General features: G+C 54.2%; 2 protein-coding genes across 5 annotated transcripts in view; one reads left to right on the top strand and one right to left on the bottom strand.

Moving 5' to 3' along the window:
- Positions 1 to 865: 865 nt before the first annotated feature.
- On the bottom strand, positions 866 to 15778 carry ODF3L1 (outer dense fiber of sperm tails 3 like 1). 4 transcript variants are annotated; one of them, XM_032469391.1, is made up of 5 exons: positions 15611 to 15778; positions 10617 to 10818; positions 3012 to 3122; positions 2028 to 2141; positions 866 to 1423 (listed from the first exon to the last, which is right to left on the bottom strand). In XM_032469391.1, the coding sequence occupies exons 2-5, from the start codon at positions 10786 to 10788 to the stop codon at positions 942 to 944; spliced, it is 879 nt and encodes a 292-aa protein (XP_032325282.1). In that variant the 5' UTR covers positions 10789 to 10818; positions 15611 to 15778; the 3' UTR covers positions 866 to 941. The 4 variants fall into 4 exon arrangements, 3 of the variants coding, with proteins under 3 accessions (XP_032325282.1, XP_032325281.1, XP_032325283.1); XM_032469390.1 differs by lacking the exon at positions 15611 to 15778 and having other exon boundaries at positions 10617 to 10916; XM_032469392.1 differs by lacking the exon at positions 15611 to 15778 and having other exon boundaries at positions 10752 to 10916.
- Positions 14093 to 16495, top strand: part of CSPG4 (chondroitin sulfate proteoglycan 4) — a 35124-nt gene continuing 32721 nt past the window's right edge. Inside the window, 1 exon segment of the mRNA XM_014558221.2 lies at positions 14093 to 14310. Coding sequence (XP_014413707.2) covers positions 14205 to 14310 — 106 coding nt within the window. The 5' untranslated portion in view covers positions 14093 to 14204.

Here is a 16495-nt window from a genome sequence, read left to right as displayed (position 1 = left end):
CAAAGACTGCATGTGATCTGCAGGCCCTCCTCCCAGCAGCCGCCTTGCCCTCTGCCTCCTCCCTAGGCTGAACCCTAGCCTCCAGGCTCTGCCCATCCTGTCGAACCTTCTCTACTGCCCAGAGAACTCTGAAAAGACCACACCTGATCTAGCCCTATTGCATGTAGCACAAATCCTGAGTCCCCTCCACGCTGCCCACCATCTGGTCTCATTATCGACTGCCTCCTACAGCCCAGGCACCTGCCCTCTGAGCATCCCCTGGTTCCCGACCCTGCATCCTTCGGTCCTACCTGCATGCCTTCCCTCTCATCTTTACCTCCACCACCCTCCCTCCTACACACTGTCTTGTCCTCTTGGGTTCCTCCCCCCGGAAAACTGCCCTCCCTTCCCATCCCCAACCAGAATGACCCCTCCTTCCTGTGCCCACACCTGCTCACCCTGCTCCTCTCTTGGGTGCTAACCACTGTCAGGGATCAGCGTGGAGGGGATCAGGATTTGTCCTGAGTCACAGGGTTCTGGAGCTGGAGGGAACTTGGAACCCTCCAGGCCTACCCTCCCCCTTCATGGAGGCCCAGAGAGGTTCAGGAGCTGCACAAGTAGGCACAGTGCGTTGGGAGGAGAATGCAGCTCTCCAGAGTCTCTGCAGGGCTCTTCGAAGGATACCCGGCTGCCTCCCCTGGTGAGCCAGAACAGTGTCTCCAGGACAGGGACCCCCACCGTGCCTCCCAGCATCTGCAGCCCCTCATCCAGGGCAAGGCCCAAAGGAAGTAGCCGTGAGCGTTTGCAAAACAAAGGAATAAATAAATGAAAATATTTATCTAATGCCTTTTGTGTGCTGGGCAAAGCAGGCACCAGCTCTGCTACTCAAAACCTTGACAAGTTGCTCAATGTCGTAGAAAAATAACTTCTGGGGACGGGGTGTGGGTGTACAAGGAGGGGCCTCAGTCGCGAATGTCCACGACCAGCGGGCACAGGTAGGGGGAGTGCTTGATGCCCATGGCGAAAGCGGGGATGCGGGGCTTGTGCAGCGTGACCAGCTGGACGTCGTGGGAGCCGGGCCCGGGCCGAGGGGTGCGGTCCACCGGGCAGGAGAAGCGCCTGGCCAGGCTGTAGGCGGGGCTGCGCTTCTGGTAGACGGACGGCTCAGGCCGGGCGTGCGCGGCCGGCCCCGGGCCTCCCGCCACACGCTCCCTGTGGAACCAGCTCTTGTCCGAGGAGGCCAAGCTATAGCAAGGGGCAGCTCGGTTGGCGGGGAGGTTGGGGCCCAGCAGGAGTGGCAGCTGGTAGCAGTTGGGGCCTGGACTGGGGTCCGTCACTCTGTATGGGCACCGGTAGCCGAAGGTGTACTGGGGAGCCCTGCGTTCCCCAGGTGGGTGGGTCTTCTCCAAGTGGTAATGGCAGGAGGCCGGAGTGGGGCTCAGGCCTGCAAGTGGATGAATGAAGGGGAGGGGTCTCAGGGCAGGAGCTAGGCCACCGCACCTCCTGGCGTTCAACTAACGGGTCTAGGGAGGGAGCTGAGGTCTTGGTCAGCCTGGTGTGGCTTCACCGTAACCAGCTTAGCAGGAACATTACTGCCCCTGAATGGTTCTAGGGGATGGGGGTGGGGAGGGGCTTTGGCCATCCTGACAGCAGGATTGTGACCCTGTCATCATAATATAAAAGCCACAAGTGTCCCCGGAACATAGCCCTTGGACTGTCATTGTCCCTGTGACAGCACAGGAAAACATCCTGAAATCACATGTGTGAACTCATTAGCACGACAATATCGCTGCCATGACGTAAGCCCTGTGATGTTTTTTATCATAACATCACCCTGCGACAGACATGCATAACACTGGCCTCAAGACGTAAGTGCTGTGACACAAACACGGTGACATCGGTGTCTTGGTGTGACATTGCAGGGGGATGCCAGCATTCACAGACACCCCTGCTGAGGGGGTTCCTGACCCTTTGCCCTTGCTTATGTACTAAACATGCACCCCGTCCCCCAACCTCCCTCCCCCCCTCCCTCTCCAGTCCCATCTTACGCAGGTTAGAGACGCGCTCCGCCATGGGAACCTGAGGGCAGCTGGACATTCCAAACCGAGTTATTTTAGGATCCAAGAAATAACAAGGCCCAGGGCTGCATATGTCCGTGATCCCTGCACGGCAGCCAAGGAGAGGCCCTGTCAGCCCCAGAGGCCTGCCTCCAGGAAAGATCCCCTTCCCCCAAGAAAAGATCAAGGGCTCCTTTTCAATTCCTTGGGCTCTTGGGTGTTTCAGGAGCCTTGATTTCCTCATCGGTGAAATGGGGCTTTTAACACATGACCTAACATTCTCAAGAACCTGTTCATAGGAACAGATAACATAACAGCTGCACAGCTGCTTGGTCAGCCCCCACGCCTTCAGGGACTGGTGGCACAATGGCTATTGTTAGTCTGAAGAAGGGGCCCAGCCCCAGCCAGGGGGTTCCCCTGCTGCGGAGGGCATGTCACCCCACGGAGGGGCCTGGCAGGCACTCTAGATCTCAGACCCCCAGATACACACCCCTGCCCACGCCCTCCTCTCACTGGCTTTGGCCGGCAGCCCCAACTCTTCCGTGGCCTCTGCTTCTCCTGCCCTTTCAGGGAGTTCTAAGCCACCTGAGAAGCTTTGAGGGGCAGCCCCCACTTTCGTCCCACACCCCAGCTATTCCTGCCCAGCTGCTATGGCAAGTGAACCCATAGCAGCCAGAGCTGAAGAGCCCCAGCCAAGGACCAGACAGGAAGGACACTCTGCCAGCTGGACGCAGCAGAGTCCCTCAGGAGGTCCAGGTGGGAGAGGCCCACAGTCTCCTTCAGAGGGATGGGTCACTTGGCATCCCTGCTTCCTTCCGGACCCCGTGGGCCACCTGGGTATCCTATTCAGGGCAGGCCTGGGTTCCCAGGAGCCTGCGGCCACAAATTATGACTCCTCACCTCTCACTGCCGCCCCAAATGTCCAACAATAATAACCGTACGCCCACGAGGACTATGGGCGTGGTGAGCACTCACGCTTCTCTGAGTGCCGGGTGTGCAGGGTGTAGGCTGGCTCCTGAAACATGGACATGTCGTGGTCTACGTAGCCCGTGCAGGGTGGCCGGAGGTACTTGGCAGGCCCTGGACCTGTGAGCATAGACAGAGAGGCCCTCAGCCTGGACCCACTGGATCAGAGGCAGAGGAAGCCCCAAATACAGTGTGCCTTGAGAACACTGGGGTCTTCACTCTCGCTGGTATCACACTGCCACAAATCCCACCATCCAGCTGCTTCCTTTGGGGAAAGGCAGTGTTCTCAGACAAAATGCAGTTTCTCTTGGACAGGCAACACATAATAAAAAAAGTAATAGTTATGAGTAACTGAGAACTTATTCTGTGCCAAGTACTATGCTAAGCATTTTCTCTGGGTTATTTTAGTTAAGCCTCTCAACAACTCTGTAAGATAGATAACTCTTATTTTTCCCATTTTACAGATGAGAAAATTGAGGCTTAGAAATACCAATTTGCCCAAAGTTACACAAGCTGGGAGTGTGAAAATTCTGAGACATCAGCCAACAGAGCCCAAGCATGTAATCACATACTAAATCATCTCCCACATAGAGCAGCAATCAGTCATTAGCAATGTAGTAAGAATTAGTTTGTCCGCTTTCAGTTGAGAGTAAGATTCAAGGGAAGTGAGGAAAGCTAAAGCTGGGCTAAAGATGCCACTAAATCCCCATCTTTTGCCAAAACTGGCCTCACTTCACACCCCTTGCTCTGTCCTTTCCCCACCCCACTGTCAAAAATTCCCAGCAGCTAATACTGCTTGTGAAGTTCAGCTTGGAAGCGTAGCTCTTCTGTGGCTTCAAGGAGAGTCTGAAGAGGCTCTGCAGGAGTCAGAGCTGGAAGGGTGAGACACCTTCAACATCCCTGCAGAGAGAGGAATGAGCCCGAGCCTGGTAGAGGCGGGTAGTGTGGGGGCTACTCTCACCTTTGATCATCGCCATGACCACAGGGGTCTGCTTTACCTCCTGCCCTGAGGACACCTGTACCTTCTTCTCTGGGTTCTGCCCATAGAACACAGGGCTTCTGGCCCCCTTGGGGAGTTTCATGTTTGGGGGTGAGGAGGGAGCAACAGCTTCTGAGAGGTCTAATGGCAGGCAAGGAGCTGGGCCTGGGTAGGGCCTGTTCCTGGCCCCCTGCACAAGCCCCTGTCTCCACTCTCTCTCCTCCACACCAGAGGCTGCTTGGAGGCTGGGAAGGAAGACAGTCCTCCGGCTCAAGCCGCTGAGGCTGTCTGAGGTGCAGCCAGCTGTAGAGCCCGGCAGGCTTGAGCTGGGGATGACCTCACCGCAGAACTTGGACTGTGAAACCTAGAGTGTTTATTTCCCCCAGTTGCCGTGGCGCCTGAACTGTGGCGTAGAAATTCTATGCTGGCAGCTCAATTGTGGAACCCTGAGAACTTGGCCCCACTGTCCTGTCCCCACTCTGGTGAAATAGCCTGAGGGTCTCCAGGACCATGGGTCAGGAAAGGAAAAGGGAGACATGGAGTGACAGATCCAGCTCTTCCCTCCCGGTGGGTGAAGGTTGGTCAAAGAGTGGACAGGTCATGGGTGAAGGGTTCTTGCCACCTGAACAGCCCCCTGGGTGGCCTTCTACTCCCTGCCCCTCCCACCTATCCCCCTAGGTTCTGGACACGCCCTCCCTTCTATCAACGTCTGTTTTTTCTTGGGAAAGTGTCAAGTCAATTATTTCACACTAAAGTGTGACTGCCTGATAGTTTCCCAGACTCCTATCCCAGGGCACGGTGTCTTTAGAGATCCATGTCTAGCTTGAAGAATACTTTCCTGCTGCTGGCATTTTAGGCAGGGAATGAGGAGCAAATAACAGAAGATGAAGGAGTGGTGCTGAGGCCTCAAGAAGCCACTTCCTGTGCCTGTGGTCAAGAGCACCCCCGGGGGGGGGGGGGCAGAAGCCTGAGAAAAAACATTGAGGGGGAGGGAGGATACTCAGTTGCCCTGTGATTGATGGATGAGCCCCGGAGCTGAGGAAATGCTAGAGACCCCTTCACCCCTAAATATCGAGGAGGCTCAGCCTGGGGGCCTGCTTGCACCTACCAGTTCATAGCTCAGACGAGGGAGTTGATCTGTACCACGTAAGAGGGGTTCTCATTTTGGGAACAGATGACTGCTGCCTTTAAAGAGGGTGTCTGTCACAGCCCCGGTACACAGATAAGGAAACTGAGGCCCCAAAAGGGGCAAAGACTTGCCCAAATCTCCACTACATTAGTATCAGAGATGGAACCAGAACACAAACCCCAGGGCTCTCTTTCAATCATAACTTCTGATCTATTGGAAACCAAACCATGCTCTGAACCCATTCCAACCAGCAGGCACAGTGAGGACTCAAAGCAGACTAGCCAGGCATGCTGGCTACTCCAGAAGGCCCTTCTGGAACTGAAAGGCTCAGAACAGAGGGCAGGGGCCCACCTCAGCAGCAGCAGACCCTCCCTGTGCCTCTCACATCTCCGGTGGGGCAGCTACACCTCTGATTTCTGGAGAGGGAGGGCTGGGCAAGGCTGGGATTGGCCCAGCCTCAGTTGGCCTCAGGCTATGGGCAGTGCGGCCTCTGCTCACATCCTTGTCAGCTTTTCCTGGAGGAAGATGCGGGCCTGCTGGGCCCAGGTCTTGATGGTCCCCACATGCTGACAGGGGCCAGATGTAGGGCTGGGAACTTCACTTTTCTGGGCTGGGGTTGCAGGGGGGCGGGGGTCGTCTCCAAGTATTTCAGACCCAGAAAGCCTTCCTGACACCACCACACACACATACTGTTCCTGTCTGTCACCCCTGTGCCCACTGTCTTGGGGAAATTGAGCTACTTAATACCCCAGTAGGTCACAAGCCACCCACTTCTGCTCCCAATGCTCCATTCCCTCGAGCTCACTCTTGCAGACAGCCCTTGGTCCTCTCTAAAGCTGCATCTCTGTCTCTCATACCCTCATCCCTCAGAGCCCAAGGTGGAGCAGGTCTCTGGTCTTGGTACCCACCAGGCAGTGTCCCTTCCTTGTCAAGAGCACTGCTCCCCAAGTGTTCCAGCATCGAGGGTGCCCCTCCTCATCTTCTCAGGGCTGCCATCTGTCCTGCCTTGTAAACCTGGTGGCCCTGGCTCATTGTCTTCTATTCCATCCCCCGACTCCTGCCATTACCCTGGTGACTTAGGCCTCCCCAGGGACCACCCACCAATCCCTTGGCCTCCCAGTTCCCAGACCTCCCCATCTCCAAATACCTCCCCTCCACGCCTTCTCAGCCACCCTCCCCAGCACATCCTGGGCTCCTCACCCTCCTCCCAGGAACACCACCCTCTGCCCTTCTACTTCTTTTAGTGCACAGATGGCCCGCCATCCCTGAGACCCCATCAGTGACCCTGCACCTCCTCACCACCCTTCAGTCCCCTCCTGCCTTTACAGCCCTCCTTGTCCAGTTTCTTTCCTGGTAAATCCCAGCCCTGAGTCACCAGGTGTGCTTGTACACCTGCACCAGGAAGCTAAAAGCTTCTAGGGATAAATTTGGGAGTTTGAGATTTGCAAATGATAGCCACTATATATAAAAACAGATTTAAAAAACAAATTTCTTCTGTATAGCACAGGGAACTATATTCAACATCTTGTAATAACCTTTAATGAAAAAGAATATGAAAACAAATATATGAGTGTATACACATGACTGGGACCTTGTGCTGAACACCAGAGATTGACACACTGTAACTGACTATACTTCAGTTAAAAGAAAAAAACCTTCTAGTTAGACCTACGGCCCCCGAACCCTGGACTTGTCTCCATGCCACCCACCTGCCCACCTCCACTCTGGTCAGTCTGCTTTCTCCCTCTCCCCAGAGATCATTTCAAATGTGGCTCATTCCCCTCTATGTGCCTGGCCCTCCCTCCAGCCCACTGCTCCGCCTCCCCGTCACAGAGGAAACAGAGGCCATCAGACTAGACTTGATCAAATCCTCCCTACCGCGATGTCAGAAGCACCGGCTTGGCTTCCGCTGTCATCTGTTCCCACTTCCCTCCCAGGGCTTAGGAGCACCCACCAAGACCTTCTCCCATCTCCTTTGCCTTTGAGAACCTTTCATTGTCCATTGTCCCCCCTTCTTGCTTTAACCCCACATCTGGCCCCTTCTTATCACTTCTATATACTCTCTACATCCCTTCCGTCTATTAAAAGCCATCTCGGCCGTGCACACCTCTCCGTCACTGCCTGGACCCCTCTCCCTGGTCCACAGGCAGACCTCCCAAAGGAGGCATTTTCCCTGCTGTCTCTATTCTCGCCTCCCTTTCACACTCTGACTCTCCACAGGCTGCCTTCAGCCCCTCGCTTCACCTAAACTATGACCTGTATGTGGAAGCCGCAGCCAACGTCCACTTCTCACCCTTGCGGGACGGACCTTTCAGCATCACTGGACCACAATGGCCGGCCACTCCCTCCTTCTTGCAGTACCTCTTTCTGGTTCCAAAATGCTCTGGTCTTCTTCCCATGTCCCCACTGGCCCTTCACAAGCTTTCTTCCTGGCTCTTCTTCCTCAGCCTGACCTTTCAATGCTGGCATATGCTTATTAATTACAAAAGGAAAAACAGCAGCTTTACAGGGATAATCCTGGAAGGCACCACCTCAACCAAGTGATGTAAGTTAACATCATCGACACTGGGGTAGATGGATGCTGTGTACCTCCCAAGAGGATGCACTGAGAAAGATACAGCATCACTTCTGGGCTGTTCCCATCAAAGAGGCATAACCTGAATCAAATCACAAAGGAACCAGACAAACTCAAATCAAGACTCACATTACAAACTAACTGGTCTGTACTTGCCCCAAAATGGCAATATCATGAAAGACAAACACCGAAAAACTTCTCCAGATTAATAGAAACTCAAGAGATAGGACAACGAAATGCAATGTAGGAGTCAGGATTTTCTTTTGCTATCAAGGATATTACTGGGAAAATTGGCAAAATTGAGGGGGGGATTCTGTGGCTAGTTAAAAGTATTGTACCAAAGTTAATTTCCTGATTTTGATCATTGCACTTTGGTTCTGAAAAAGAAGGCCCTTGTTCTTCAGAAATACACACTGAAATATTTAAGGATAAAGGAACATTATGTCTGTAACTTACCCTCAAAAAATCCTTACAGGCCAAAAATATGTATATACATAGAAAAGAATTTAAAATGTAATAAAATTTTAGCACTTGGGAAATCTAGCACATTAAGAGTATGTGGGAAGTAAATAATGGTCTTGCTTCTTTTCTATAAGTCTGAAATTATGTAAAAAAAATTAGGCAGGGGTAGGGGTATAGCTCAGTGGTAAAGTATGTGCTTAACATGCGTGAAGTCCTGGGTTCAATCGCTGATACTTCCATTTTTTTTAAAAAATTTAAAATTTTTCAAATATTAAAAGAATGTTGGTGTCTCTGAGTTCAGTCCTGGACTTTCCTCTCCTTTCCCACCACCCTCCTCTCACTGGGAAGTCTCATCTCCTCTTGTGGCTTCAACCTCAACAGTTCCCAAATATATTTGTCTCTGGCTCAGACCTTCTTAGGAGTTGAGACCCACATATCTGACAGCCTGCACAGTGTCACTTGGGATTTTCACAAATGTCTCAAAATCAACATATCCAGAGTTTTTCTCATGAAATGTTCCCCATCCCCCATTTATCTCAGTGTATGATGCCACCACCCATTCAAGTGTGCAGATGGAAAATCTGGGCTTGTCCTGGACATCTCCCTTGTCCTTACTCCCCAGATCCAACAATGACCAAGTCACTTGGGGAGCCCATGAGCTCTCAAAGGCAGAGAATCTATCACTTACCCTGTGTCCCCAGCCCCCAGTACAGTATCCTAAAATATGCTAAGTCTTTAAGAAATATTTGTGAAATGAATGAAGGATTGTTGATCAATCAAGGAAACATCACTCCTCCTCATGGGAGCAGAGTCCTACTTTCTGAACCCAGACATGCACCCCGTCTGGGTGACTGGACTACCATTTACAGTTGTGTAGATTTGTATCAGTTAACTCTTGCTGTGGAACAAATCAGCCTAAAAAAAAAATTAGCCTCAAAGTCTAAGAGCCCAAAATAGCAATACACATTTACTATTGCACACAATTTCTGTGGGTCAAGAATTTAGAAGTGGCTTAGGTAAATGGTTCTGGCTTCAGGTCTCTCTGGAAGTGGCAGTCAAGATGTCAGTAGGAGCTGCAGCCACCTGAAAGTGTGACTGGGGCTGGCAGACCCACTTCCAAGATGGCTCACTCATGTGAAAGGTGAGTTGGTGCTAGCTGTTGACAAGAGGCCTCAGTTCTCTCCGCACAGGGCTTCCACAGTCTGCTTAACTGTCCTCCGTGTTTCCTCTAGAGCAAGCAATCAGAAGAAAACAGGCATAAGCTGTCACGTCTTTTGTGACCTGATCTTGGAAATCATGCTCCACCATTTCTGCAATGCCCTATTGGCCATACAGGCCAGCCCTATTCAGTGTGGGAGATGACTGCACTAGCTCATGAATGCCAGCAGGTGAGGACCATTGAGGGCCATGTTGGAGACTGGCTATCATAGGTTTTTCACTATACAAGGACACTTGCCAGTGGGGCCAATAGGGGCTGATGTCCAAGATACATGTGATTGGATAAAGTGGCAAACCCGCTAAACCCCACACAGGCTGAAGACAGCCCTGCCACATTGTTCCAATTGACTCTTGGTTGGCAGGCTTCCCTCTGTTTCAAAGGATTCCTGGGAGTCATGCAGAGAACATGGCCCTGGCATCAACAGTTGCCCCCATGATAACCAGGCAGTGCCCTTCACAGTTTATAAGCTTCAGAACTTCTGTTGGAGGGCCTAATGCAAGCATCATGGTTCTACAATTTACAAATGAGGGAAAAGGTGCTGAGAGGTAAAGTGACTCGCCTGAGGCCACATAGAAAAGGCTTGGCAGAACCAGACCTCTGGCTCCTAACCTCACATTCTTTCCACTGCCCTGCCCAGCTGCCAGCTCAGACCCATGTCTCCTAATGCCCACTGAAGCTTCATTCCCCGTCCTGGGCAGGTATTTCTCATCCTTCTTTTGGGAGCCCCACCCCAGCCCACAAAGTACCTTCCCTGTGCTAGACCCTGAGCAAGTATGTTCACAAATTTTCCATCCAAACGAAGATTATTCATTCCCCCTCCCAGAGGCTCTCTCTGCAGCCAGTTGAATACCCACTGGCGGAGCAAAGCAGGGGTTAACAGCATGAACCAATATTTAGAAATAGCATAACCTCAGGAAGAGTCAGCTGTGGCCAGCTGGTCACAGCCACTGAAGCCACAAGCCTTTACGGACATGGTGTGGAAGATGAATGCCTGCTCCAAGGAACAGAGGTTCCGAGAGGGTCCTCTACCACCCCCAGCCCCCCATCTCCCCAGCACAGCTTGGGCATGGCTCAGAGCCTGCCCCTGGCCAGGGAAAGCCCTGCCACCCGCCTCCCATCCACAGCCCACAGCCAGCTCCCGAGGGCAGCAAGCATAACTTTTTAGCTCCTGAATTGTGTAATTGTTGGGAATAGCTGCCCCCGCCCCTCCTGATCCTGGCTGCCTGCACTTGGAGGAGCCCCAGCCATACCTCCAGCCAGAAGCAGGAGCAAGGCCACTCCTATCAGAGGCCCCAGGTCAGAGGTCCAGGCCTGCGGCCCGCTGCTGTGGAGCTCCTGGCCATAAGACTGCAGGGCCACGGAACTGGGGTCAAAAGCCCGTGTACCTTTGCACAGTAGTGGCCTGGGTTCTGTGTCCTCCATGGTGGAAGGCCAACTCCCCGAGGTCAGGATCTGGCTGATGAGAGATGCCCAGCTGAGGTACTACCACCATCCAGGGCACAAGTTCCTGCCATTTACCAGCAAGCTGGCTTTGGCTGCAGGCTCCCTGGGTGGGGCCCAGGCAGTCAGGGTGCAAAACACAGAAGCACTCAGAGTGCCAGGCCCTGGCCAAAGGCGGGACCGAGCCACAGCTACTGCCAGAGCAGGCACTCTTAGTCCAAGAGGCATTGAGGGTAAGAGTGACCAGGAGGGCCTTGCCAGCACGCGTGGCTGAACTCTGCTGGCAGAGAAGTGGGTGATGCGGGGCTCTCTGTTGTCTTGGTCTCCCAGAGGCAGATCATTTGGGGGAACAGAGGCAGCACATTCCACAGGTCATTGTAGCTTCAGAAAATTTTGAACCCTCCTTTAGCCCTGGACTGTGAGCGTCCTTCATTCTTCAAGTATGTTCTGAGTCTCCCTCTCCTCTGCCCCAGGTACCCAGTCCTGTGCTTTGCTAGAAAGAAATCTGTCTCAGGGCCCAAGAGGCATTGATTCACACCTCCTGACCCAATTAGGTGCACTCTGGGGGGCCCTAGGAGAATACAGAGAGCAATACTCGAGGGAGTCTGTAGAAAGGGAGGTCGGTGATGGGAAGGAAGGCTGGGAGGGCTTCCTGGAGGAAGGGGAGATATGGCCAAGGAGGCAGGGGCACTCATGGATTGTCACTAAGAATACCTGGTCAATCCAAGCCAGAGAAAGTCATGGCAAAGGTCAGAAGGCAGAGGAAGAAGCCCTGAGGATACCAGGGAGGACTCAGTCAGCTCTACTCAGGATGGGGATTCGGGGACCTCAGGGAGGACATGCCAAGGAGGCTGGGGAGGGGACAATTGAGGAGCAGGCACTGCCCAGTCCAACGGCCTTAGCTCTGAGTCAGTAAGAGGCAGTCGAGGATTAGTTCCAAAGCGCACATCCGAGATTCAAGTCCTAGGAGACAGGCTGAACAAAGGCCAGGCCTGTGTGCACTGGAGCCCCAGCATTCCTCTCCTACTAGAGCCTCAGTTTTCTCATCAGTGAAAAGGGAACATTGTCCCCCAACACACACATTTCCCAGGGTTGTCAAGAGACCAGGTGAATGTTTTGTAAACTGAGAAGCCCCAGCAGAGAAGCGAGTGTGGGTTATTACTGCCTGCCAGTTGCCTTTATTTTTCCAGGCCTGTGTTTCTCTCCCCAGCTAGCAACAAGGCGGGCGGGGGGCGGGGGGAGGCTGCGAGCTAATCCTGACTTGAATCTCAGCTGTGGGCGGGACCTCCGTCTGGAGGCTCCACAGACAGGCCAACGACTTCTGGTAGTGGTGGGTAAATGTGTGTGGGTGAGGATCAGGGGAGGAGAGGGGAGAAGATGGGGAGGGTGGAAATCTCCACCCACATTTTTGATTCATAAAAAAGCAAAAGTCTTCTCCTTTCTTTCTTCATTCCTAAAAAGAAAGCTCTTCTCCAAACGTCGTCTTCTCAGCAGTCCCCGCAAGGCTGGGCCCACACTTGGCCAGTAATTAGCCCCTAACAAGGACCAGGTGCCTTGCTGACTTGGGAAGAAGGAAAAACAAGGGACAAGTGTGGAGTCAATGGCTTTACTGCCACTGAGACCTCCTGAGCACAGCCCTGCCCCAGGCCTCCTAGAGTGAACTGGATGGGAGTTTGCCAAAATCCCCACAGAAGAGCAATAACTGGCTTCTTTGTCAACCCCAGCATGCATTTATTGAGCACTACTGTGTGCAGCTGCCTCTGGAAGCTATATGTGAACTGGGAGGATGTGCAGCAGGACTACAGGGCAAAGAGGAGGGAAGGACAAGCATTTGTTGAGCACCTGCTATAGCACCTGGGCTAGGCACATGAGGTACATTAAAGCATCAAATCCTCACAGCCAATTTTACAACTGAGGAAACTGAACTACAGAGAGGTGAAGTGACTTGCTCAAGGTTGGACAGCTAAGCAAGAGGGCTGGGATTCGAACCCAGAGCCTGAGTTACCACTGTGCTGTAGTGGTAAGAGCTCTGGTCTTGGAGTCAAAGAACCCAGCTCCACCTCTCAGCAGCTGTGTAGACTTGCTCAAGTCCCTTAATCTCCCTCAGCCTCAGTTTCTTCATTTGCAAAATGGGCCTCAATTTTATTGCAAACTCTGAAGGGCTATACACATGGTAGGACTGGCACTGGGCAAGGGGAGGCCCTGAGGAGACCGTGAGTAGTGGGATGAGGTTGCGGGTGGGCTGAAGCAGCCAAGTGTGACAGAGAGATTCTGATGGAAGAGGGACGGGGAAACACTCCAGGGGTACACTTTCACCCATTCTCTGGACAGAGAAACCGAGGCCAGGCAACACTGATGCTGGGGCTAGGTAGAGAGCACGCAGAGCCTTTAGGCACCAGAAGCTCTGCAATAATATTGCCCTTTCTCCTGTTTGGGACAAGGCTGATGTTGTTGCCTGGGAGGGAGCCAAGAGGAGCAGGGCCCCAGCCTGAAGCTGTTAGGTAGAAGCTAAATCCAGGGCCAGATTTCCAGGAGGCAGCCCCAGGAAGTTGAAACACCCAGATTCAGGAGTCAGAAGGCCTCGGGTCCTGCTCCCATATAGCCAGGGACCTCCTCTCCATCTGGGGGCCTTGCCAGAACCACTTCCAGCTCTGAGCCAGTTTCCTCCTCCATAAAATAGGGGAAGGAGTGGTTGTCATCCACCTGGCAGGGTTATTTTGAGGCAAATGATACCTTGGAGTTGAGAATCTCTCCTGCCTTTTGAGAGAATCTAGAACATCTCTCCTTGACAGACTGGGAAACTGAGGACCCGCGGAGCAGAAAAGGTCAAGTTTGCAATGCCAGTGGGCACAACAGAGCTGTGCAGAACCTCAGACTGGTGCTTCTCTGCCCAAAGGGAGCCCTGAAGAAACCTCAGAGGCAAAGCAACCCAAAAGCATCTGTCCTTCCTCCTAGGACTAGCATGGGGGCGCCCCCACCCACAACTGTTGCAGGAGCAGAAGACTGAGGTGAGGGGACCAGCCCAGCTCACATCTCCTCCCGAAGTAGCTCTCAGGGAGCCCTTGAGTCAGAGCTCAGGAGGTCCGGGCTCCTCTGGGATTTTGTCCCAAATCTCTAAGGTGGAGCCTGGGTCTGACCAAAGTGCTCGGGGTGGAGGGCGGAGCAGCCCAGCACGGGCCCTTTAAGAAGGCTGCGGGTGGGGGGGCCGACCTGCCGGGAGAGCCCCCGCCTGAAACCCGAGCGCGGGTCGGCGCTGCCCCGCCCCCGGCCTTAAGTAGGCGGCGGCCGCCCGGAGCCCCAGCCTGCGCGCCAGTTCTCTCCACCCGGCGCTCCGGTGTCCAAGCTCCAGGCCCGGGACTCCGCTGCTCGCAGGTCGTGCTGCCCAGCCCGCCGCCGCGATGCGCTCGGGCGCGCGGCTCCCGCTTCCGGCCCCGGCCCCGGCCCCGGCCCCGGCGCTGGCCCTGGCTCTGGCCTTCGCTGTGTTGGCGGGACCAGCTTCCACAGGTGAGTAGGGGGCCTGAGACCCCGACCTAGGCTGGCAGGAGAAAGGACAGGAGGACCCCGAAGTGGCCCCGAGACCCAGAAACAAGGGAGCTGCACTTTTGCCACCCCAGGCTGGGGTCTCTGGCAGTTTGACCCCATGCCCAGGGAGGCAGGACCCCCAGCCGTACGTGGCTCTGTATCTGGGGGGTCATGTGGGCTCTGGTTATCTGAGGTCGGCCCCAGGGTCGCTTGCCTAGGGTGTGGCTCCGCGCAGGACTGTCCTCTATGCCCAGCAGGGCCGCCCCAGGGCCGACTGGGCTCCCTGCGCCCAGCAGGCTTTCTGTGACAGAGTTGGTGCCCAAAGGGCACCTAGTGACAGCAAGAAGCGAATACCCGCCTCAGACACCCAGGCCAGGAAGGGGGCGTGCTTCAAGGTGTGAAATGGGGAGGGAGCCATCCTGCCCCACAAGCACCCCAGCCTCCACCTCCTCCAGCTACCCCTGGCCTCCCCCAGCGGCTTCTTAGCTTCTTAGCTCTTCTCAGCTCTGCTGCTGCTCCCCTTGTTCCCAGGCATTTTCTGTCTGGCCTCTTCACCACCACCTCCCTCCTGTCCTCTGCCTACCCCTCTTGTCTTCTCTCTCCTCTCTGCTCACTGAGAAGGCCTGGTTGGTGACAGAACCACCCACTCTTCAGCTTCCTAGAGGCAAGGGGTGGTGCCCCCCAGAGAGCCCTGGGCCACCCCCTGCCACACCTCCCTGTCCCAGGCTTTGGTGCTTGACCCCAGCAGAGACTGAATGCCGTCTGAGAAGTGCTAGGATGTGCCCATTTCTGTTACAGTGCCAGAAATCCTACCATTACAGCATTCTTCCTTAGTTAAGGCAAGGTCGTAAGAACTGGGGCCTCAGGGCCCATCACTCATTACTGCCCATGAATATGTGAATCAGCGCTTCAGCCTACATCTTTTGGGACCATTCCCAAGAGCAACTTTGAGCAGTAGAAGGGCCTGAGTCTCCCTTCCAGGGACCTAGGCCACACCCCTCTCCCCATCAGATGGGGAAGCCAGCTCAAATGGACAGTCATCACGAGGTACCCAAAAGGGAAATGAGTCACGGGAGGACCCCGCACTGGGGTGATTCAGAGCTGGATCCCCAGGCTCCCTGTTTCTGTCCCCAGGGACCCCATCCTCTAAGGTCTTAGGGCCTGAGAGATGGAAGGGGGCATCTGAGCTGACTAGAGAGTTTGACTCATCCAGCCTCCAGCCGAGGGAGGGACCCCAGCACCCCCACCACCTTGAGCTTCAATTGAGAGCCATTCCCCTTACCTTCTCAGCATCAACAGTGGGCAGATATTGTCCTGGGCATGTCAGCAGTGCACAGAAATGCCTAGTCTGGGCTTGGACTCATTCAAGAGACTGAAAAGCAAATTAAAGCTCAAACAGCAGCTCCTATCGTGTCTGTAGAGATCCAGATGAGGAGACTGGTGAAGAGAAATTCAGAGGCAAACTGGGGTGGGGCAGAGGGTGTTCCCTGAGCCAAGCCTAGGAGAATGGGAAGAGGGTCAGAACTTCAGCTGGGAGCTTGATGTGCAAAGGCTCTGAAGCAGGTATGAGCAGAGGGAGACTGAGATAAGGAGGCCAATGGCCTGGTTGTAAGGCTTATGTATTTTGAGCACAAGCCAGGAAGAGCCGTTGGGCTGGGGCACAGAAACCTGAAATGGTAAAATGCAGCCCTGTAGCCTGTGCCCTGCTGGCAATGCGGAAAGAGCGAAGGTTTTAGAAAGGAGAGCAGCATGGAGCCCATGAGGTTTTATAACACCAAGCCGACCTCTACCTGTAGGAGGGATTTGGAAATGGGGAGGGAGTGGGCAAGCTAGTATGCTCCCCCATCCCAGGCGGAGCTCCCCTCCAACAGCCCACTTCTGCCACCGTGGCTGGCTTAGGTCCCTGCCCTGGGATAGTGGCAGCCCCTACCCGAGGAAGGGGTCCTCCCACCCCTCCTGGACACCCCTAGCCCCAGAGGCCCTCAAGTCGCAGGTATCAGAGTAAGGCACGCTGGGATGTTTTTCCCGCACTCATCAACATTCCAGAGCATCCAGGTCATGGGACCTGCGAGTCAAGCACCCTTGGAGACCATCTGGGCCAACCTTCCAGCTGTACAGACAGGGAAACTGAGGACCCACGGAGGAGGCAAAGTGCTCTGAGTCCTAC

The sequence above is a fragment of the Camelus ferus genome, chromosome 27 (genome assembly GCF_009834535.1).
Source record: "Camelus ferus isolate YT-003-E chromosome 27, BCGSAC_Cfer_1.0, whole genome shotgun sequence".
Lineage (NCBI taxonomy): Eukaryota > Metazoa > Chordata > Mammalia > Artiodactyla > Camelidae > Camelus > Camelus ferus.
Note: the sequence above shows the minus strand (reverse complement) of the source record. Positions and strands in the feature narration are given on the sequence as shown.

What these genes read in the sequence shown, in the direction of transcription:
- ODF3L1 (XM_032469391.1), bottom strand. Translation starts at nt 10,788, where the DNA reads ATGGAGGACACAGAACCCAGGCCACTACTGTGCAAAGGTACACGGGCT. An exon ending in GCTCCTGCTTCTGGCTGGAG is followed by an intron (nt 3,123 to 10,616) that starts GTATGGCTGGGG and finishes CTATGCTCACAG; the next exon opens with GTCCAGGGCCTGCCAAGTAC. An exon ending in CACCCGGCACTCAGAGAAGC is followed by an intron (nt 2,142 to 3,011) that starts GTGAGTGCTCAC and finishes GCTGCCGTGCAG; the next exon opens with GGATCACGGACATATGCAGC.